The sequence below is a fragment of the Perissodus microlepis genome, chromosome 18, assembly GCF_051167445.1.
Source record: "Perissodus microlepis isolate ML-2025 ecotype Zambia chromosome 18, ASM5116744v1, whole genome shotgun sequence".
In the NCBI taxonomy this organism is placed as follows: domain Eukaryota; kingdom Metazoa; phylum Chordata; class Actinopteri; order Cichliformes; family Cichlidae; genus Perissodus; species Perissodus microlepis.
Window position 1 is genome coordinate 32228909 of NC_140478.1, and position 22310 is coordinate 32251218.

Genomic DNA, 22310 nt, shown 5'->3' on the forward strand with positions numbered 1-22310 from the left:
CCCCTACAGGCTGCACTGCTCATTACTGTAGCTGTAAACCACTCGTGATTCAACAGAATCAGGTCGAGCGGTTTGGAGACAAAGTTAGAGACACACTGTTTTATTTAAAGCCTATGTCACATTCAGACTACAGCAGCTGATCCAAAGTGCTTTACAGACACATTTGCATAAAAAACACATTTCCCAAAAATCCAGCCTCAATATCAGAAATTACAAATTGGTCATGATTCAGCTGAGACATCACGACACGCTGCTCTCCTACATACACCACTGCCTTTATAGGGTCAAAGTATTGGTTTTGTCCCTGTGTTTACTTGGTATCAGCTGCCAAACAGCCGGAGAAGACAAAGACCTCAGAGGAGGGTCACAGAGGGGTGGTGCAGCAGAGGAGATGGAGCCAGATTGTGTTGTAATCAGAGTTTTGTTTCGAGAAAACATGGTGTGAGTTCCAGCTGCAACATTTGTGTGTGTGTGTGTGTGTGTGTGTGTGTGTGTACAGAATGTTTACAAACCACGTCATCATTTTGTGGTCATTGTGGTTTGATATGACAAAAACATGTGGCTGGTTTGTTTTCTTGTGTGATTAAAATGTGTCAGTGTTGTTATGTTGCTCTACAAACAGGTGTGTTGTGCTGACGGAGTTCTTCACCTCCTTTTAGCTGATCCTGTGCTCCTGCTCGCTCCCAGTGAAGAGCCTCTGCCATCTCCAGCTCGGCCGCCTCCAAACCGTCAGAGCGGGTCTCACTAACGTCATATAAACCTTCTCTTTTACTCTTGTTGCTGTCCTTCTGCCACAAGTCCCCCTTACACTCATCTCCACCTGCTCCACCCTGCCCGCACCCTCTTCTTCACCTCTCTGTCCATTGCTTTGAATATTTGACCCCAGGAATTTAAACTCATCCACCTTTAATAGCTCTGATCCTTACAGCTTCACCGTTGCACTCGTCTCCATCTCATTGACACACATCTTACGTTTGCTGTCTGTAAGAAGAAAGGAAGAGAGCTCCTTTTCCATCAGGAGAACAGCTATCAAACAGATGGACAGACACCAGAGGAGGACACAGAGACTGGGGAACCAGCTGAGAAGTTTTAATCTATGAAACCAGCCTGAGAATTCTAAAAAACCAAAGTCACATAATAACTATACAGCACCAACTGGCAGTCCACAGTATAACTCCTCCTAACTCCTCCTCAACATCCCAAACCAGTTCCATAAACGGAGCTTTTATATTTGGTTTGAAATCCTAATATTTGAACACATATATACATACAGATATAACATCTGTGTGGAGTGTAAAGCTGCTGCTGGGATTTTATTTCTAACACCGAGCAGTTGGGACTTCTGCACCCTGTGGGGAAAAGGGCGGAACCAAAGTCCGACAGTATCACCGTCGGAACCTCAGAGTGTGACATCTGCCGGATGTAAACAATGAAAGCGTTAGCATCTAGCGTTAGCTCGAAGACCTGAGAACTAAAAACAGGAAAATGTTTCCGTGTTTGTATCTCTGATGGAATATTTCAGCTGTTGGAGTAGAAATGTCCTCTCCTGAGTGTGGGACAGAGTTTAAGAAGGAGAGGATAACGGCAACCGCAGAGGGAGAGCTGGATGAGCGCAGACTGCTGGACATCACCTGGAAACCCGACATTAAGCCGCACAGCACAGGTGAGTCTCACATGAAGCTGAGTCATCCTCATCACAGCTCTGCGTTGGATTAAAGTCCAGGAAAACAGATACAAATGCCATGAGCTCATCTCACAGAGGTGAAGACACTTTCAGGGGAAAGTGATGTCAGCTGGACAAAGACAGCCGTGACAGGATTAATGTTTTTAACAGTCTGTCTGATGTCATTCATTGTTGAGTTTGTCTGTATGACGCGTGTTTGTTTGCTTCAGTCAGGATCTGTTCAGTGAGAGAAACATTTGAGTTCCTGTGAGCTGGAACTTAAATTTCAGCTCTGCGGCTTTATTAGTTTATTATTGTCCACGACTGTCCACGTAAACATGCGCAGTCAGAGGTCGATGGAGCGGAACAGGAACACGTGATGTTTTTATACAGCATGAAAATGTTATTGGAAGGAGGAGGCGGGTTACAAAGCAGCTTGCAGAGAAAGCAGTAAACCTTTACCATTTAAAGGCTTCAGTTCTGGCTCGTTGCAGCTGAGGTCATCACATGTTTAGAACAGTTTCTGCTCAACCATCTCTCTGCCTTAAAAAAGTTTGATACGAAGTTTGGACACTGAAAATAATTACTGGAAAATCTGGTTTTGTTTTGTTTTTCCACCCACTGTCAGGCCCTTTGTCCACACAAACATGTTCCGCTCACACTGGTGTGGTTCACAGCCAAGTGTGAAGCCACGTCGCTCAGGTCGCGGCTCTCGGCGTGCAGCGCCCTCTCCTGGTCAGGGAGCCACAGCATTTTCTCAATCGAGACCTGCTCTATTTTATTTTTCTTATTTGTTTTTTCTGTGTAACTGAACTCTGTTCTTTTGTCTAATTTTGAGACATTTAGCTTTGTCGTATTTTTTTCCAGTTATTACTGTTACTCATTGCCTTCTACAACAAAGACATTTTCCATCGTTTATTCGAAGTGTTAGTACCTAAAATAAGAAATTGCTTTTATAATTATTTTAGATTAATTTATTAAATATTGTTGTGCCTCCAGACGTCCCACAGCAGCATGTCTGTAAGGAGGAGGAGGTTCTCCCTGAGCAGCAGCTCTGTGACCAGAAGAGGAGCTCCAGTGTGGACCAGGAGGAACCAGAACCTCCACAGATTAAAGAGGAACAGGAGGAACTGTGCAGCAGTCAGGAGGGAGAGCAGCTGGGATTGGAGGAGGAGACGGATACCTTCACACTGGTTTTGGAAAAAAATACCATGCAGTGTGAGGGAGACATCAGTCATCAGTGCAGACCGTTGGATGTCATCTGGAAACCTGAAATCAAGTTACACAGAATAGGTGTGTGAAGCTGAGGTGGTCCTAATGAAGCGAGTGTGTCTTACGTGTGTAGGAGCACAGGGTGAGGAGTACAAACTAAGGCTACGTCCACACTGCAGGTCTTAATGCTCAATTCTGATTTTTTAGTCAAATCCGATTTTTTTGTCTGCTCATTCACACTACAAATAAAATGTGACAGCAAACGCGCTCTAGTGTGAACGCTCAAAGCGGCCGCGTGCGCAAAAGAAGACGTCACACACAACGCGCTCTGTTTAGACCCAGAGCAAACAGTATTGTTTGACTGATGGCCCTTAATATTACGTTTCCCAATTTTGCTTTAAGTTATAAAGTTATTGTGTTATTTACATTTGGCCTAATAATGATCCTTATTGCTGTTTTAGAGGAGCGGTGCTTCAAAGGATAGCTGCAGATTTCTGTCACAATCTGCAGATTATACAGTACAAATAAAATGTTCACGTTTCTCCAACGTTGTCTTCCCAACAGTTTCACTGGATGTCCAGGAAGCGTTCACGATGTCTTCTCCGGCGCTGATAATCGGCGTCTGTCTTGTGTCAGTGACGTAAAAGACTGATTTAATGCGACATGACCGTTCAAACAGCAGTCGCTTTCTAAAACATCAGATATGTCTCGGCTTCAGTTCCACATACGAAAGTGACCCAGATCGGATTTGAAAATACTGGATTTGTGCCGTTCACACTGTCAAAGCGTGATCAGATATGGGTCGCACAGGGTCAGAAAAGTCGGATTTGATGCGCTTTCACCTGCAGTGTGAACGTAGCCTTAGAGTAGACCCTCCTAGCACATATACGACACACGGCTACAAGCAGAGAGTGGACAAGATTTTAGCTTTTTTAAACCCAATATCAATTTTGCTTAGTCAATCAAAAAAGTCTTGTTTCAAATCTCTAGAAAACTTTATTCAGAAAAAATTAAAAGTTTAAATATAATATTTTTACTTTAACAATTTCCTTTTGATTTGATTTTGATTTACGTGCATTTGCAGAGTAATCTGACTTTAGCACACATCACAGCTCCACATCCTGAAAGCTGCTTCACTTATTTCTCCACAAATGAACATTTTACTGTGAAAGTCTGCCTGCTGACGGGGATCTGATGTTATCAGTTTGTGGTTTGGTCCCTTTGGCTCTGACAGCCGCGTTACTGTGTGATGCTTCTTCTGCCTCATAAACAACAGATTCTATCACGACAGTGAAAAACATGTGTGATGATGATTTTATGACAACATAGAAAATTTATTTCTATCCTTCTCTTACTGATGATCTGAGTCAAAGCAGGAATCAACTGTCACAAAGTGCCAGCAGCATCATTATAGTGTAATAATGGTGACACAGCTTTATCTGCAGTGATGCAGCACAATATCAGCAGAGGTTGTTTTCAATGGAAATATTTAAGTAAAAGTATAAAATAAGTGCATAAAGCTTCAGTTTCACAGTAACTAAAGTACCTTAACCTTTGCAACTCTACAGAGCTTCACTGTTGTCACACAATCAAACTGAAACTGATTTTCTAAGCAGATGTTGGGTCGAGCGAACGCTCCAGCGACGCTCGGTGGAGCCGTTTGTTGCTGCTCTCTGCGACATGTCTGCGCTTGTGGCCGATGTTGGGAAGGGAAGACAGGGAATGTAAATACAGGCTGATATGTCTGTGTCACTGATATGGTGACAGTTATCACATCAAAACCTGTACCGATATTATTTAATGATGTGGTGCAGGCAAAGCTGCGTCGGCCTGTTCTAATAACAGACCTCAGTGTGAGGAGCTGAGACAGGACAAACTAACCAGACTGTAAATAACAGGAAACACTTTCACATTAAAAATAAATAAGTCGGTGATGGAAACACACGTTCTATGTTTTTAGCCTAATGTTTGGGTCTCTGTACAGTGAGGTGTCCAGTTTATCAGTACGTGCATCAGCAGACAGCTGAAGCCAGCGTCTCACTGTGATGTCACAGCTGGCTCAAGTTAGCGCATCTCTGATTTTAACGTTTATGAACAGATAAATGTTTTTATGATGTTACAAAACTCCTCAGGAAGTTGCAAGGAAGAATGAAATTCTGGAAAAATGATTCAAGGAGGTCAAATTAGGGCAAAACAAAATATTTTTATTAATACCTGGAAAAAAAACCTAAACTACTCCATGTACAAAAGGGCTCTCCTCACCCTGAGCTGAAGGACTCTGTCAGCCTTCAGCAGCTGTTTCTCACGTGCATCCAAATAATCTGACATTTCATCTCTAATCAAAATTAGATTCTAGAATGTTTTTACTTTTCCTGTAATCACACTACAAACCTTTCTGTGTCCCTCCAGACGTCCCACAGCAGCACGTCTGTAAAGAGGAGGAGGTTCTCCCTGAGCAGCAGCTCTGTGACCAGGAGAGGAGCTCCAGTGTGGACCAGGAGGAACCAGAACCTCCACAGATTAAAGAGGAGCAGGAGGAACTGTGCAGCAGTCAGGAGGGAGAGCAGCTGGGACTGAAGGAGGAGACGGATACCTTTATGGTGACTCTTACTTACGGTGAAAGTGACCACAGTGAATCAGAACCAATCAGTGAGCAGCTCCTCTCTCACAGCTCTCAAGAAACTGAGAGCCGAGATCGGGAAGGGAGCGGGAATGTTGAGTCAGGAAAGAGTATCAAGCTAAGAGGGAAGAAACAGTTCAGAAACAGAGGTCACAGTGGCAGTGATGTGGATAACTGCAACACTGTTGCAGGTAAAAAGCCGGTAAAATGCGCTTTCTGCGGAAAGGTTTTCAAACACAAGTCGCAGATGGAGCGACATCACAGGATCCACACGGGCGAGAGGCCGTACTCCTGCACAACGTGTGGGAAAGGGTTCAGCCAAAGCAGCAATCTGACCGTCCACATGAGAACGCACACCGGCGAGAAGCCGTACTCCTGCGAAACCTGCGGGAAACATTTCACCTGCAGCTACAGTTTGTTGGTCCACATGAGAATCCACACAGGTGAGAAGCCGTACTCCTGCGAGGCGTGCGGGAAGCATTTCAACAGTAGCTTCAACCTCAAAGTCCACACGAACACCCACGCGGGCGAGAGGCCGTATTCCTGCAAACTGTGCGAGAAAACCTTCAGTCAGCCGAGTAACCTGAACGTCCACATGAGAACTCACACAGGTGAGAAGCCGTGCCTTTGCAACACCTGTGGGAAAAGATTCACAGACTTATCGGCGCTGAAAAACCACATGACCGTCCACACAGGGGAGAAACTTTATTCCTGCCAAACCTGTGGGAAAAGTCTCAGCTCTAGGAAAGGCCTGATGGTCCACATAAGAACCCACACAGGTGAGAGGCCGTACGTCTGCAACACCTGCGGGAAAAGGTTTACCGAACTGACGGCGCTGAAGAAGCACGTGATGATCCACACGGGCGAGAAGCCGTACATCTGTAACACCTGTGGAAAAGGTTTCATCCAGAACATCCATTTGCTGTATCACATGCGGACACACACAGGTGAGAAGCCTTACTCCTGCAGCACCTGTGAGAAACGATTTAAAGACCCATCCAAGCTGAAAATTCACACAAGGACTCACAGAGGTCGGAAACAAAGTCCGGAAGCACCTGTGGGGGAGAATTACCCGGCAGACCAGGCCCGATAAACGTCTTTGGATTTAAACATCCGTTTGTGATGTGTGAGCTCGCCGTCACACAGAGAGCATCGGAAACTGTACAGCAGGCGTGTGTGAGATATCCCACAGTAAGGCTGTTATTTACCCCGCTGCTGTGAGCCTCTGTTATTCTGTTACCTGTGTTTATTCCACTGTTAAGGTTATTTTGCTGTGTACTGTAGCTTTGCCTGTTAGGAGTCACCACATTTCAGTCTCCGTCACCTGCATGTTCTTGGCTCCTCCCACCTGGCAGGTCCACCTTTAACATTGTTGGGGTCGTTACTCCAAAAATCCAGTATGCTGTCTACACGTCCTCGCTTATTTAAAAGTCCCTGAAGAAAGTCGCACTTTACGTCATTGCTGCATTACTTAGAGACACCTGTGGTGCAAGCCTGCAGCTCTGTATCTGTATGTGATACCACACCTGCAGTTTCTCCACAGAGACACATTTCAGCTCCTGTCTCCGTCCATCAGCTCGCTCGGAGCAAACAGCCCACCTGCTGCTGACGTGACACCGCTGCCGCTCACTAATCTTCACTCTTCTTTCCCAGAACTTCTCCTGTGGTTGCCTTTATTCCTTGGTGCTTCCTGCAGCTCTGCTCCATGTCATCAATATGCTTTATAAGTTTATTAGATCTCACCACAGCGTGCGGCCTGCAGTGAACGCTCAGCGCTTAGAAGCCGTGGCATTCATGCAGAACGTCTTCATGTTTCCTGGGAATGTTTAAAATATGAAGGTTTTTATACGAGATTTGTTTCAGTGTTTGAAATCAGTGCATGACTTTAGCTGCGAGGAGTAAATGTCTGAATGTTTAATTCAAATATACACTTTAAACATTTTATTAAGCTATTAAACTGTTTGGTGCAAGTGAAGTAATTTTTGTTGCTATAGTTACAGCATTCTCCTCCCTCCACCTCTGATGGAGCAAAATTAACGAGTTGTGTTTGAGGAAAAAAAACTTTTAATCAGGAGCAGGTTTGACTTTTCATTGGTTTACAGCTGGAGGCTGTCCCGACCAATTGGTCCCGACTTTAGAAGGACGTCGTCATCCAGTGAACAAAGGTCAAACCTGCTGCTTAGTGCGCCCCCCTGTGGTCCGATGAGTGACGCTGAAACCTTTGATTAGTTAACTGCTGTGTGGACGCTCCCACTCAGGACTTGATGATGACGTGAGAGACAGACGTGTCATTCTTAAAAATGTAAAAAGTTTATTTTGCCAACACAGACATCATTTCAAACACTTAATGCCATACAGTCCCTGAAACGGCAGCGCTAACATACAAAGCAAAACAAGAAGCTCAAAGTTTCCAGTCAGCCGGCCCAAAGTAAAGTCCTCCTCGGTTTCCCTCGTACCTCATCCTCCTCCTCATCATCATCACAGTGGTTCTTTGGTTGGCTGATACCCGCTCTCAGCCCCTCCCCTCCCCCCGACAGTTAAACTCTTCTGTGTTAGAGGATTTCAAACCTCAACAATGTTTCAGTCTAAGCTTAACAAATGAAAGATAAATTGAGCTGAGTGTAAAGAACATACATGAAACCACAGAGAACTATTTGAAACGGTGTGTTTGGTTAAACCAGGGGACGAAATGAGGAATTAAAGCTTTTCCACCAAAGAAACTTCAACGTACCATCAAATAATTAGAACAACTCAGCACAGTCATAAAAGAAGAAAACGAGAACACTGAAAAGGCCTCAGATTTACCATCAGGCTGAAACATCTCAGCTCAGCTCGATGAAACTCTTCTGTAATGTTTGAGATGGCTAAATCAGTTTTGGCTGTGACGTTTTGCACCGCTGACCTCACCTCGCTGCAGACAACAAACTACATTTCATTAAAGTTAAAAAAATAAAAGTGTGAGTTCTGCAGAGCAGGACTCCACACACGGCCGTGGTGACGGGTTGGTTTTCCTGCCTGTTGGTTTTGTTTGATAAAGATTTTGGAAACAACAACAGCAGCGGTTCAAGACCCTAAAAACATACTAATGCTCATTTTATGAATGTGAGGGGGAAAAACATCCTCAGAAGAGGACAATAAAATCTGCCTCTCCAGGAGTTCGACTACAGCTGACTGGCAGTGATGTCGTGTTTCAGATGGTTTCCATAATGTTTGGATCTTGTTCCGCTGCTGTGAGAGGACTGGTGGAGAAAATAGATCCTCAAAATAACCACAGAACCACAGAACCACGGCTGTCGAGGAGTTCGATCAGATAAAAGCTGTCTTGGGTTCTTAAAAAAAATTGTGATGGAAAAGTTTATTTTTGGCCAAAGTGGTGATTGAACCACCAAAACACTTAAACAGATGGACGCTGACTGATCTGTGCTGCTTTGAAGGCCGACCGAGCCGCATTCACGTCACTGAGCGTTACAGATGACCGGCTGCTCGCTCCGCAGGTTTGGAGATTTTAGTCGTGTGGTTGACTTTTTTAAGCCCTCTGACATCAAACTGCTGCGACCTCACTTTTGATTGTTTCTGTTTAATGAGACCCAATCAGCTGCAGGCAGACCTCCAGGTTTTCCATGCGTCTGAAATTTTACCCACATGGCTGTCCATCATCATCATCATCATCATCGCCACTGGTGAACTTTCCTGTTTACTTCTGTTTCCTGCATTTACAACGTGAAGTCTAAAAGGCCAGAGTGACACTCTGTTCACTGGCTTTTCTTACTTTCCTAGCTTCTTTGTAAACTTTGCTAATGACAGAGGTGTGGATGCGACATCATCATCAGGATGCTTTTAGGCTGGAACAAACGCCTCCACCAGAGGGCGCCGATATGTTTTCTGCATGTGTGACTTTCTGTAAATTTGCAATAACCAGCAAAAGAGATTTATGACATTAAGTCAGCTGTACTACTGCTAATGCCCACCAGGTGGCCTGCAAACCACACATGACGTGAATGCGACTCGAGTTCATATTTAACCAATTGTTCTTGGTTTATGTCCTTTTTTCCCTTTTTTAAAAAAATTTCTTAACAACAAAAACAGCTTTTTTTTTTCCAAAATGACAGTTTAAAACAATAATCACAGAAATATTAGATAAAGGTTTGTTCAGTAGTTCTTTTGAAATTCGGACCAAACACTGTGACCTCCCTGCAGCCTTCCAGTTTCATGTCGGGTTAATTTTGCTGCAGCATGTTTTTGATCTGCTTGGAGGTAGTCTCATCGTTCAGATGTTTGGTCGTGTACCTGCAGGGGTGAAAGGGTGGAGCTCGTTTAAAGCCTGTTTGGCTGTGCTGCTAGTTTTGATGTGTTTGTGCGGCGAGTACACACCTGAGAGCGTTCAGCAAACCCTCCACGCTGCTGGGCGGCTGCTCCTTCAGCACTCGGATGCACCCTTTCATCTGAAAAGCACCAAAAACCAAAAGTTGATTGATCCCTGCAGACACAGGCTGAGGTTTCATGCTCAGCAGATTCGTGGGAAACGACAACAGGGGTGATTTTCTTAAACTGTGAGGAGATCGTTACAGAAGTGTGCAGGGTTATTTGTAAAATTTTTAAAAAGTTATGTGTGCTAACTTACATCTATATTGGAGGTCTTAACGAAGGCTCCAGCTGGGTGAACGTGGTCGTACAGGATGATGACGCCGACCATCACGCGGAGGCAGAATAACACTGTCTCCTCACTCGCAAAACGACTGCGATACTCCCTGCGCACAAACACACACAGTCATGAATCTGCTTCATGACAGAGAAACGATGATCGTGGTGTGTTCAAGGACACGTCAGGACTTACGGTGTGTCCAGCATCACTTTACACACGCTGGCCATCGTGCTCAGGCAGTCTGTCGTGTTTTCGATCGGCACCTCTGGATGCTGAGCGACAAAAATCAGAATCAGTTTATCAAACTGTGTTTTCACAGTCGGTGCCGAGGCTGCCCTCTGCTGGTGGGTTATAAAAATAAAAAACAGCATAAAAAAAAACTGTAAATAAAAAAGTCCTGAAGTACACAGACTGAATCTCATACTGAGCCTCTGCAGCTTTATTCTTCTGTTTTAGCTCCTCAGCCTTTAAGCCAGCTTTCACCTGATTGGCCGGCTGTTTGAACTGTTGTAGGTGGGTGGAGGCCTCAGTATGCACTCTCACCATATGACATCATGCAGATGAACTGTGTTGGGAGCAGTTTGCGTGCTCACAGGGATTGCAGCTCGTACACAGACCTCATTATTAGAGACTGAGATCATGTGTAATGTGAGCATCCAGGAACAGGAGACTCAGACAGGAAGTAAAGAGAAGTTCCCTCAGGTAACATTTCAGGGCGGTACTGAAGGATGTAAAAAAACCTCCAGCAGTGAAGACATAGAAACCCTGAATCAGAAGTGAAAGTGTGCAGGAACTTACATCTGAGACAAACTTCGACGTGGCGTCGCTTAGCGTCTTCAGCATCGGCGTGGCGCTGGCGTAAAACAGAGACATCCGATTGGCCAGCTCGTTGTTGACTTCACTGCCTGCTTCAGACTGAAAAAGTGGCAGTTTGTAAGTTCATAAAGTGAATTTAAATCAATGTAGAAGGGAGATTTGTAAGTTTGCAGAGCCCTGTGAGGTGAAGCTTCTGTTCTCTGAGACATTTACAGCCTGGGCTGCAGCCATCTTTTATATACAGGCCATCATTTTACAGCATTTATGTGGTTTTTTATTCTCTTTCGATCATTGTGACATATTTTAGATTTTCAGATGCATTTTTGAGCTGTTTGCTTACAGACAGGTTGTTGATTCGCATGCGGCTGATGGTGCGACGGTAGTAGCTGAAGTCATTCTGGATGGCGGGGTTGGTCATCTGGAGCAATCAGAAAAGGAGATGAAGAACATGAAGAGGAGGATGAGCAGTGAATAACAGAGACGAAGAGCAGAGGAGGAGGAGGGGGAGCGGACCTTGAGCTCGTCGAAGCGTAGCGTGAAGTGCAGGATGTGGGCGAACTGCCGGGCCAGAGCCTGCTTCTGCTCCAGGTGCTGAGTGGGAGTGGAGCTGGAGCTGGTGAGGACGTCCAGGAGACACTGCAGGCTGGTCTCTGTGGGGACGCGGTAGAAAGCACCTCTTTGATCAGGCCGAACAGTAACCTGAGCTCAGTGTGAACGTTAGCTGCTAACATCCCTGAAACGTTTCTGTGTGTGTGTGTGTGTCTGTGTGTGTGTGTGCGTGTGCGTGTGTGTGTGTGTGTGCGTGCGCGTGTGAGGTTATGAAACCAAATACATACAGAGGAGCAGCACAAACAGAAAAAGGTTATTAAAGAAGGTTATGCTTCTTCCTGCTCCTTTTGAACATTGTTATTTATTTATGTTTGTTTTGTTTGTAATATTTAAACATGCTGAAGCTGAAGCAGCCGTCTGTGGTTCTTACCGAGCTTCTGGGAGAACTCATAGAAGGTTTTGAGCTTTATAACCAGAGGAACGACAGCAGACCAGGCCTTCTCCTGCACGCCCTCCACACTGGGATTCTGGATCGCCTGCACACACACACACACACACACACACACACACACGCTGTTGTTATTGTTCTCTCCTGCACGTTTCTCTGCTTTTTCACGTTGGCTGTGACCCAATCAGCTGCTTCCTGTGTCACTGTTTGACAGGGAGCGGCTGTTTGCTGCAGTGACAGCGGCTCAGCTGATCGCCCTCTTGTGGACGGCTCTCGCCACTTCCTGCTGACGGCGTTTACATTTACGGCTCAGCGAGTGAAAAACGCGCTCGCACTGAAACATTTGTTCCCGTTTTCTCTCGGATCACTGACAGCAGAGTCTGGCTCATGAACGCAGAAACATTTTTCTAAATCATTACCTGAAATTACTCCGCTGCTTCCTTTGTGTGGTTTTCATTCCTTTTACTTTTTAAACTTTCACTCTCATACTACAGACGGTTTTACAAAGACGTAAACAATAAAAACTGAACCTCCTGAAGCGGCGTCTTCTCATTGCTTTGTTTATGACTTTTTCTTGAATTGGATCGAATTACGTTGATGTTTGTGGTCGCTTTCATCACGTGACCTGTACAGATCGATCTGCTTTATCAGAGGAAAGTAGAACTCAGAGTAGAGACCTCATCTTCCTCATAATGATCATATTTATAACTTGTATTCTCATATTTCAAATATCACAGATTCTCGGGCAGATCTGCGTCTGCCATCATCAAAGTTTGCTTTTATTGATCCTCGAGCTTCTCACACTGAAACATCTTTACACAGATCTGCATTTATCGACTTCTGTGACTCGTCACTGCATCCATCCTGTAAACAGTCAACTATTAAGGATGAAAATACCAAACTAAGACTGTTCACGATCTTTTTCCTGCTGGAAAGTTAAACAAAGAGCTCCAGCAGACGGTGCGTTTACGTCCCGACGTCAGCAACTTTTATTTTGGAACTTTTTTCATGGAAGACTGGATCTGATAAAAATCTCAAACCCAGACTGCAGCCCGAGTTTGTTTTTCCTCCTCTGTTGAAGCTTCGGTGACGAGAAACAAAAAGCTGGCGTGTCCACGGTGGCGTGAGGAACCGGAGCGCTCGAAGAGCGACCCGTACAGGCCGGCGGCGAAGTCGTAAACACTTCATGGAATCTGCACGCAGATTATTTTGGATGCATGTGAGATCACTGCGATATCCACAGGAAGTGGAAATCACACCAAATCTAAAAAGACGTTTTGATGCCTTTGTGCTCTGAGCTCTCGCTCTTTCACCTGATCAAATCTTTTTTCCTGCACGATAACAGGAAGAACACTGACGCCGTTTCCTGTGACATCACTCTCACGCACGGCGCTGTAATCATAATGGCCCGCACACACGCATGTCTTCGTCTGTGTGCTCAGTCTCACCTGTCGTATCTCCTCTCCTGCCCCTTTGTACGACTGCAGGTCCTCCAGGATGACCTGAGCCTCCGTCAGTACCTGGTTCACCTTCTCCCACACGTCCGTCTCCGACTGTGAGGGCTGAGCGTCTGAAACACAAGATGAGGGTCAAAGGTCGAACTGTCTCAGGTGGAGTTTGTTTTTATTTGAATGTTTCCTGACGTCACAGATCTGCACATGTGCGTCAGACTGTGGCGTTTATTCGTTTCCTGCTTCTAGAACAGGCATCGCCGTAGCAACACACCAAGTCGTATTTAACCTGTTCACTAACCCAACCCTAACCTGCTGAGCAGGTAAAGAACTCGTTAATAAGATTTTTTATGTGTAAAAATATTTAATAGGAACATTTTTGTTGAACTTTGGCCTGAAAACAAAAAGCAGCACGTTGTTAATGTTGGTGACCACAAACCCAGACGGGGCAGTGAAACGCTGCATCAGTAACAACGAGCTTTGATTCTGAAACACAGTCACACAAATCACTGAGCTTTTCTACACAGTCTGAATCCTTTCACTGAAGCCCCCCCACACCCACCCACCCACCCGGTGACATAAAGAAACTCGAAAGCTTCATGTTGACAAAGACTTTCTGTATTTACTGTTTACTAAGTGAAAGGTGAGCTTAAAGAAAAGATCTGAACAGCTTGACGTGAACACAGGTCTGTGTGTGTGTGTGTGTGTGTGTGTGTGTGTGTGTGTGTGTGTGTCTCACTCTCAAAGTCCAGGAAGAAGTTTCCACCGTTGTTGTCGATGTCTCTGGTTAATACCTTGATCAGGTTCCCCATGCTGTAAAAACAATCACAGCGATGGTCAGTGAACAGATTTGGAGCTGCACACGTGTGATTCACAGAGATGCAGCCGTGCATGATGAAGCATTTAAACCGACACACTGAAGTATTCAAACACAACGACACAGGTATCGATGCATCACTGAGATTCTTTTCAAACCAGCACACAGCTCACATAAAGCCAGTCTGTAACATGCTGGTAAGATCTTTAGCTTCATTTTCCATTTGGTGGCAAAGGAAGAAGAAGAGGTCAAAGCTACTGGATGCTGTGCTTCAAAAGGAAGTTTAAGAGTCCTACACCCTTTAACGTGAAACACTGACGATACCTGATCCAAGCCAGGATATTGGTTCATATTTCACATTTCCACCTGTGGTTTTTCTGTGTTTGCAGGCCTGCGTTTCCTCAGTGCGTCGAGAGTTTCACGTTCTGTCTCTCAGACTCGGAGAGAAGCCCTCCGAACTCTGTCACACCCAATCTGGGATGAATCAGAGCTTCCATTATGAAACTGCTGGAGTTCTGGTGCAGCATGTCCCTACCAGCTTGGCTTTATTTCACAGTTTTGTAATTTATGGGGTGTTCCACAATATCTGTCAGAGCTTATGAAACCTCCAGTATGGGGTAAGTAGAAAACTTAAGCACTGTTCAGCGCCTTTACCTGGAAACATAAACAGAAATCCTCCCGCCGTCTGAGAACTGACCCTTTAAATGGATCAGAGCTGCCTGAGTCACCAGATCAACACCAAACACAGAATGTGAGCACAGATTTAACAGTATGAGATCAGGATTTCTTCACGTCTCTTAGATGTAGTGAGACGTTTAATTGCTTGGAAGAAACACCGACAGAGAGCAGTGGGTGCATCTTCACCTGTTATCAGAGATATCAGCTGGATGCTGCTATAGCCGCAGCCTTTACATGCAGCACTAAATAAGAAGACAGAACAGGATACGCGCGTTTCATGGTCAGAATAAAGACACGATGTGTTTGCACAATCGAAACCACTCACTGTGCGCACACTCACTGTAACAGAGGTGAAAACACTGATTTCACAGTGAAAATTCAGCCTCACACATTAAACACTGATGTTCAGCAGTCAGAGACGAGTCACAGAGGAAAACATGGCCGAACAAAAAGACGGTTAAATAAAGAAATGCAATTAAACCTCTTCACGTTCACCAGGTCACTGGTGAAACACTTCAGGTTGGGGTTAGCTAGAATTTTAGCCACATGCTAACCCTAAACCAAGAAAATAGAGCTGGTTATTCTTCAGATGAAGAGTCAAACAGACACTTTGGCCTCTGATGTCAGATTCCCACTTGGTAGTATGGAGGGGTGAATGTGAACGTAGCCATAAACCTAAACCTGGTGGATGCTAACAGGTCTGTGCTAAAAGGAGCAGCTATGAAGATTAGCATCGATGCAAACATTCAGGAAAAGATCACTCTGGATGTTTGAGTCCACCAGGACTGAAGTCTGAGTCCGGAACAACGATCTTTATCCAGAAGAAGAAGAACACATGGCCCGACCTCAGTTCAATTCAGTTTTATTTATACAGCGCCAAATCACAACAACAGTCGCATCAAGGAGCTTTATACTGTAAGCTAGACCCTATAATAATAACTACAGAGAAAAACCCAACAATCATATGACCCCCTATGAGCAAGCACTTTGGTGACAGTGGGAAGGAAAAACTCCCTTTTAACAGGAAGAAACCTCCGGCAGAACCAGGCTCAGGGAGGGGCGGGGCCATCTGCTGTGATTGGTTGGGGTGAGAGAAGGAAAACAGGATAAAGACCTCAACATCACGGAGTCAGTCTGGATTACTTAAAGAGACACAAGGTCAGCCATAAACTGTATATAAAAGATGCCCATGCCCACTGTGATTGACTGATTTCAGAGTCCATGACATTAACAGTAATCAGCAGGTATCTGTGCGATGCACACGTGCAGTCTATGGATGCAGCCTGCTAACCAAGCTAGTTCACCTTAGCTTGACCCTCTCGTCCAAATATGGATACTCGGGGCTTCATTAAAACCACAGCAGCAGACAAAATATCACCGCTAAGGCTTCAAAATGTGAACTCCAACCAACAGTGTGTAACGCCGGCCACATCCATCTTTTATTTACAGTCTCTCACTGAGACACAAGCTAACGTGGAGTGAAATCAGTTTTTACTCCACTGCTGCTGTTTAAAAAGAAGGACGTCAGTTTGTTTGTTCACTATACATCAGTCAGAGACTCTGGGACATATTTTCTGTAATTTCAGTGTTTTTAATCGTCTCACATGTCTGACAGGCCCAGCTGACAGGCAGCATTCATGCTGAGCATTCAGATTTACTGCTGCTGATGTCACACCACATGTGAAACAAGCTGCAGGTTTTGGTTCTCTGTTCAGATGAATGACATCTGATGTTCTTGTCCAGGAGCGACAGCCTCACTGGCTGCTGTAGTTTTTAGTTTGAGTATCTGCAGAGCTGCTGCATTATTTCACTGCTGTTCCTAATAAAGTGTCTGGTGAGTGCATGTCTCCATTAGGTGGAAGTGGAACCTAAATTTTACCTCAGAGGAAACACAACAAACAGACAGTGAGTGACACAGAGTGGGTTCTATTGGAGAAACGGTGCGTTTGTGTGAAATCTGCTGCAGAGGAAACTGAAGCTTTCTGTCAGACTTTAAGTTTCAGCTGCAAACCAATTCAAACTGAAAGAAAACGTTTGCTTGCGTTGCGTTTGCGGGCTGCAAGCTGAACTGGAAGCAGCGCCTGCTTGTTGAAAACAGTCAAAAGAGGAAGTGATGAAGTCTCTGAAAGTTTGGCCTAAATTTAAAAACAGAGGAAGTAACGCAGACCGAGCAGCTCGGGTCAGGTAAGAAAGACACTTGGTGAAAATAAGAAGTCCAAGCTGCACCGATAACAGATAACCAAACCAAAACATCTATTCTGAGTTCGTCTTCTTCTGACGACGACAGAAAACCTCTTAATGTTTCACCAAGCTCACATTTAGCTGCAGAGGAAGTTTCCACAGCGCTCACATGAAACACTGAGCATTTATGTGAACTGCTCCTCTAATCCTTGGCGATTTCCTCTTTATCTACGGCACAGCTTCAGTCACTTAAAGCCTGCCTGTGTGCAAAGTTCAAGTTCATTTCAGCACATTCTTGCAAACTTTCTCTGCAATCACCTCTTATTATAACACCTTTGAAGCCGTCTCCTGAGCTACAAGTGTGACAGAGCACAAAGCAGCCGACACACGAGAAAAACCTCACCTACCCTGATGTGCTAAACGTCACATTCTCACTGAAGTCTTTCTGCAGAGTCCCAGCTGGTAAATGTACTGATCTGCTGACAGATGGACCAGAATAATACACGTGATACATTTATAAAAGTCTTTTCTTTATTTATCCTCAATCTGAGTCTGCTGCTCTGTTAATCTGAGAATATTCACAAGCTGTAAAGATATCCTCGATCATGTGTCGTGCTGTGCAGAAATAAATGAGATGTCAGAGTGTGAAGCTGCTTCGTGTCAAACTAAAGTTCCTCTTATGCTGAATGATCTGCGGCGGGTATCAGTGATTAAGTTGAATATAAAAACCAGGCAGAGGTCCTGTTTTACTTCTTTTAAGTGCTAATAACGGAGTTTTCTGTTCGGTGTTTGGTCAGCTGGGAGCTAAGTGGGTGTTTAAAGCAGCTGAGCTAAAGTTAACAAATCTCCATTAATAACTAACCCGCTGAAATGTGATGTTGTTTTAAGGAACATGTGGTTTGCAGAAAATTCTTTATGAGGAACCGTTCATCCCGACAGTTTGAAGCAGATTCGTTAGAAATGAGTGTGCGCTTCATTTTCCCTGCCAGGTCTTTACTTCAGACTCAGAGAGAGCAGGAAGCTGAGCCTGTGATGTGGGGGAAACATCACTTTCTTTCAACCAACCACCAGCGCAGACGAGTCGCCGCCCAAACAAGCTGGACAGGGTGTGCCTACTGCAAGTACTGTATATAAAAGATGGAGGGTGGCGTTCTGAGTGTTGCTAATTAGTGCATCCAATCAAATCTGATTAAGATCCTACACTCAGCAACACCGAAGCTCAGACTTAGTATTCTCTCAGTGCATTAACCTCACTGCAGTTACATTAGTGGTCAGATAATCTCACTAAAGCCTCCCACAACACAAACACAGTCCAGAGGTGAAGTTCAGGAACTCGGGTCAGCTGAGGTGAAGCTAAGTTTTGGTATCAGGCGGAAAAGTTTTAACATGAGAGTCTCACTGCTGGAGCCTCCAGTGGACGTTAGAGGAATTGCGGCACGTGGCACAGAAGAACCAGTCAACGGAAAACAAAACTTGACATTAAGACGTTCCAAACTGACACGCTTCACAAAATTAGCAGCTTGACCCTGATGTAGACTTTGGTACTCCTGCACAGGTTTCATTTTCAAGCCCTTGGCCTGAGCTCCAAGTCTGTTTGGAGCAGGTGAATAAAACTAACACGGGGCCAAAAAAGCTCAAACTCTGAGAGAAACCTTTTCAGAGCATGTGGATGTGAACCACAAACAGCGAGACTGCTGGATGTTAGAGGAGTTATACAAGGATGGAGGCACAGAGGCTGTTTGTGCTGATGTGAGGACAGTCTGAGGCTCTGGTTTGGCCTGAGGTACCAAAAACACTCTTTTACAGATTTTACACATTTACCATCAGAGAAAAGCATCAAACCCTTGAAACCTGACATTCAACGAGTTAAACTGGCCGGTGCTTCGCAGAAAATGTTTTTCTCCTGAAAGCTTCAAGACTAATTTACACTGTGCTGATAGCACCACTGTCAGCCAAAAGACAACGAGTGAACAGTAAAAAGCATTTCTGGAGCCTCACATGTACTCGAGTATATCACTGCCTGCATTTATCTGTCAGTTACTGTTTGCCAGCACGAAGCTCTGCCACCATCAGTCTGTGCAGCAGCCACACCGAGCTGTGATCACCTGTCGGTGACTCTCAGCTGACATGAAACAGAGGAGAGCAGAAATATTCAGGCAGAAGAGAGCGAAATGACGACGACTCAAATGTCAAAGCATTTGCAATAAAACGCATCTGAGGTCTCAAAGTTCAGCGTCGCTGTGCACAAACTTATTTTTGCTTGGTGGTGATTCTAATTATACTTAAGTGAAACAGCTCAAACTTCCTCCAAACTCTGCTGATGTGCACATAAACCAGATTGTTCTGGTTAAAAATGTAGTTGTTTCTGTTTGCTGCGTGAGATGTTCCTCACTGCTGGAGATTTGATCCAACATTCACTGTAAGATGGCTTCATTTAAAACGACTCAGAAAACATCATCTTACCCGTTAGCCTAAAGCAGCCGAGTTACACCAGCTGGTTTATTCACAGTGTGCAGAACTGAAGTGACGTTAAAAGATATCCCAAAATAAAAGAGCTCGGCTTCAGACTACTTTAGTTTGGCACATTTTGAAATAAAATGTGCCGACCTGTGAGTTACGTCGACTTAATGTAGAGAACAACGGCTAAAGAGCTCTGAGTTAAACACTTTACACTAAATAAAGGCTGAGTTTGTGTCTCCTCCCAGGATCGAGCGGGACATCAGTCCGTGAGGTGAAGGTGTTAACCACTGGACCGCAGAGGCACGACAAGTCATACAAATCATGTCTAAATATTAGAAACTGGTATCAACTAATGCACTTCACATCACCTAAAACCAAACGCTGAAAAGTTGGCTTTACTTAAACCATCAGTAATGTCAGCGTCATTGAGTCATAGTTACTTATATTTACTTAAGTACTTAAGGGTCGAAAGTTACATCTGCTTAATACAGTATGAGTTAATATGACTTTCGTTTTTACAGCTAATGAAGAAACTCAAACACTGAATACAAGTAAACCTCAAACATTTGTATATTTTAAGTTTAAAGCAGTTTATTAAACTTTATTTCAGGACATTTTCTAATAAAATAAACTCACTGCCTCAAAAAGTGACTTAAGCTCACTTTTAGAGGAGCGAGTTAAACTAACAGGTTAGTAAATTTAGGAGAACACAAGTTAAAGCACATCAGCTGGGACACTTTACACAGATAAGAGAGTTTATATCGTTTTATAATCTGCAGCTGGTGTTTTGGTGAAGATCAGTGGATTAAACGTGTCTGCTGTTTGATGATTGTCAGGTTTTACGCCCGTGTTTGATAAATGAAGCTCAAACACAGCTTTAAACAGTAAGAGTTTAACTGGAGTCCATCAGGATCCATAAACAGTGATGTGCAGCTGAAAGTGAGCTGCTGTGCAGTAAACACGGAGTCGGCCATGATGATGCTGACAGTTTCACTCATCAGTGCGCGCTTCTCCTTTCTCCTCCGCACTTTTAGCGGAGACTCTGCTCCTCTTTCAGGGAGTCTCAGAACTGTGAGCCCGTTTCAGGAGCTTCGTCTGCTGCGTTAAACTTTGATCACAGAGCTCCTCGCGCCGCCCGACAGTCGGGCTGACCGGAAGCAGCGCGTGCCAGCGGCTCCGGCTCTGTCTGCGTAAAAACGCGTAACCGAGCGGCTCGTTCCCCGCGGCACACACACGACGCTTCGCCCGGAGCGCCACGAAGCTCCAGGTTGGTGCTGAGGCGGATTTGAGCCGTGATCCGCGGGCAGAGGCGCTGCGGCTGCAGGAGGAGGAACTTTTTACCCTGCGGAGTTTTTCTCGGAGTCTGCGGATTGCAGGACCTGACATGTCTGATCTGAGACCAGGATCCACCCAGAGCACTGGTCGCCCCCTCCTCCCTGCAAATCCACCACCACCCTCCCTCTCCCCACAACATGGCCCCCCTCTGCCCTCCTCACCTTCACTGATAGCTGATCGATAGGTGCGGATCGATGCCGTGCGTCCGGGCTCCGGTGTGTCCGCGGTGGTCCAGGTGTCTCCCGGCGGTCCGCCTCCTCTACATGCTGCGCGAGTGTGAACCCGGAAAACAACCGCGCGGCGCTCCGTTAACTATAAAAGGAGTGATTTCCTCAGGAGGAACTGAGCGAGCAGCCAATCAGCGAGCCGTGACGGCAGCAACTGCAGCTGCAACCTCACGGTCGACCGACGGAGGCAACCCGAGCTCCGGTGCAACTAAAACACAAAAGCAGAGCCTCGAGGCACGAGTCTGCGCACTGCTGCAGTCTCACAAACACCAGGCATCACCAGAAAGTAGCTCCACAGGTTTTATATCACAACCATCGTCACGGAGACGTCACAGCAGAGTTATAACAACTCCAGGCTGTCAGAAGAAATCATAAAAAACATCGTTTCCGTCAGTCAGCCGCGTGTTTGTGTCTCAGCTGAAACAGTCTGCATCCATCACTCCACAAAACTTATAAAACACACAGTAACTACAGACTCATTTATGGCATCATGTGTTTTAATCTCTGTGCTCTGATTGGTGGATTCTTGGTCAGTATTTTATTATTTTATTCTATTTTATCTTATTTTATTCTATTGTTTTTCTTCATCTTTGCTGCTCTCTACTTTGAACTGTCCACTTCTCACGTGTGGGACTAATAAAGGTTTATCTTGTCTCAATAAGGAGTCTCATTTACAATATCACAGCTGTCCTGAATATAAGCAGGCAGCAAGACGCTGATGCTGAAATCTGTCCACTTCAAAAAAATCACAGACTGTTCGGTGTGTTTGAATCTTTAAGGTGTGTTCATAGCCTGGCCACGGATCCACCAATCAGAGCATAAACAGAGATGAAACGTAAGAAAGAACAAGTTACAGAAAGTCTAAAGAAACTATATAAACTATAAGTTCACAGCGTGGAGGTCTTGGTTGGTGGTGTCTGTGTGGCCTGTTCCCCTCCCACACTGCAGAGACGTGCTTGTTAGCTCAGCTGGTGAGTCTAAGCTGGACGTAGGTGTGACGGCGAGCTGTGCAGGGTGTAGCTCGCCTTCTGCCTGTGACAGCTGGGATGGACTGATGGACGCTACATGTCAAAAAGCTCCACAAGAATCTAAGTTCATCTTTAAATAGCACACCGTGGACGGTGTGGTGAAGCAGAGTGACAGCATCCACCCAGGCCCTCGAGCCCACCACTGATAATCAACTTTTTCATAATATTCAATAACTATATTTG

The 22310-nt window shown here is 45.0% G+C and overlaps 2 protein-coding genes across 4 annotated transcripts; one reads left to right on the forward strand and one right to left on the reverse strand.

The window, feature by feature from the left end:
* Positions 1-1394: 1394 nt before the first annotated feature.
* On the forward strand, positions 1395-13538 carry LOC146368607 (uncharacterized). 3 transcript variants are annotated; one of them, XR_014797572.1, is made up of 4 exons: positions 1395-1663; positions 2663-2956; positions 5285-6686; positions 13438-13538. XR_014797572.1 is itself a non-coding variant. In XM_084912203.1 (3 exons), exons 1-3 carry the CDS (start codon positions 1537-1539, stop codon positions 6586-6588), a joined length of 1725 nt encoding a protein of 574 aa, XP_084768329.1. In that variant the 5' UTR covers positions 1395-1536; the 3' UTR covers positions 6589-7470. The 3 variants fall into 3 exon arrangements, 2 of the variants coding, with proteins under 2 accessions (XP_084768329.1, XP_084768330.1); XM_084912203.1 differs by lacking the exon at positions 13438-13538 and having other exon boundaries at positions 5285-7470; XM_084912204.1 differs by lacking the exon at positions 13438-13538 and having other exon boundaries at positions 2663-2697; positions 5314-7470.
* LOC146368608 (CYFIP-related Rac1 interactor B-like) lies at positions 7784-21140 on the reverse strand. The gene is made up of 11 exons (XM_084912285.1): positions 21034-21140; positions 14141-14214; positions 13399-13520; positions 11933-12038; positions 11467-11603; positions 11294-11371; positions 10936-11052; positions 10330-10409; positions 10117-10243; positions 9867-9937; positions 7784-9782 (listed from the first exon to the last, which is right to left on the reverse strand). Exons 2-11 carry the CDS (start codon positions 14211-14213, stop codon positions 9713-9715), a joined length of 981 nt encoding a protein of 326 aa, XP_084768411.1. The 5' UTR covers position 14214; positions 21034-21140; the 3' UTR covers positions 7784-9712.
* Positions 21141-22310: the final 1170 nt, after the last annotated feature.

Excerpts from the sequence above, each read along its gene's own strand:
- LOC146368607 (XM_084912203.1), top strand. The coding sequence starts at position 1,537 with ATGTCCTCTCCTGAGTGTGGGACAGAGTTTAAGAAGGAGAGGATAACG. Across the intron at positions 1,664-2,662 it reads CATTAAGCCGCACAGCACAG|ACGTCCCACAGCAGCATGTC; the intron begins GTGAGTCTCACA and ends TTGTGCCTCCAG. Across the intron at positions 2,957-5,284 it reads AATCAAGTTACACAGAATAG|ACGTCCCACAGCAGCACGTC; the intron begins GTGTGTGAAGCT and ends GTGTCCCTCCAG.
- LOC146368608 (XM_084912285.1), bottom strand. The coding sequence starts at position 14,213 with ATGGGGAACCTGATCAAGGTATTAACCAGAGACATCGACAACAACGGT. Across the intron at positions 11,604-11,932 it reads TGAGTTCTCCCAGAAGCTCG|AGACCAGCCTGCAGTGTCTC; the intron begins GTAAGAACCACA and ends GCGTCCCCACAG. Across the intron at positions 10,244-10,329 it reads AAAGTGATGCTGGACACACC|GGAGTATCGCAGTCGTTTTG; the intron begins GTAAGTCCTGAC and ends GTTTGTGCGCAG.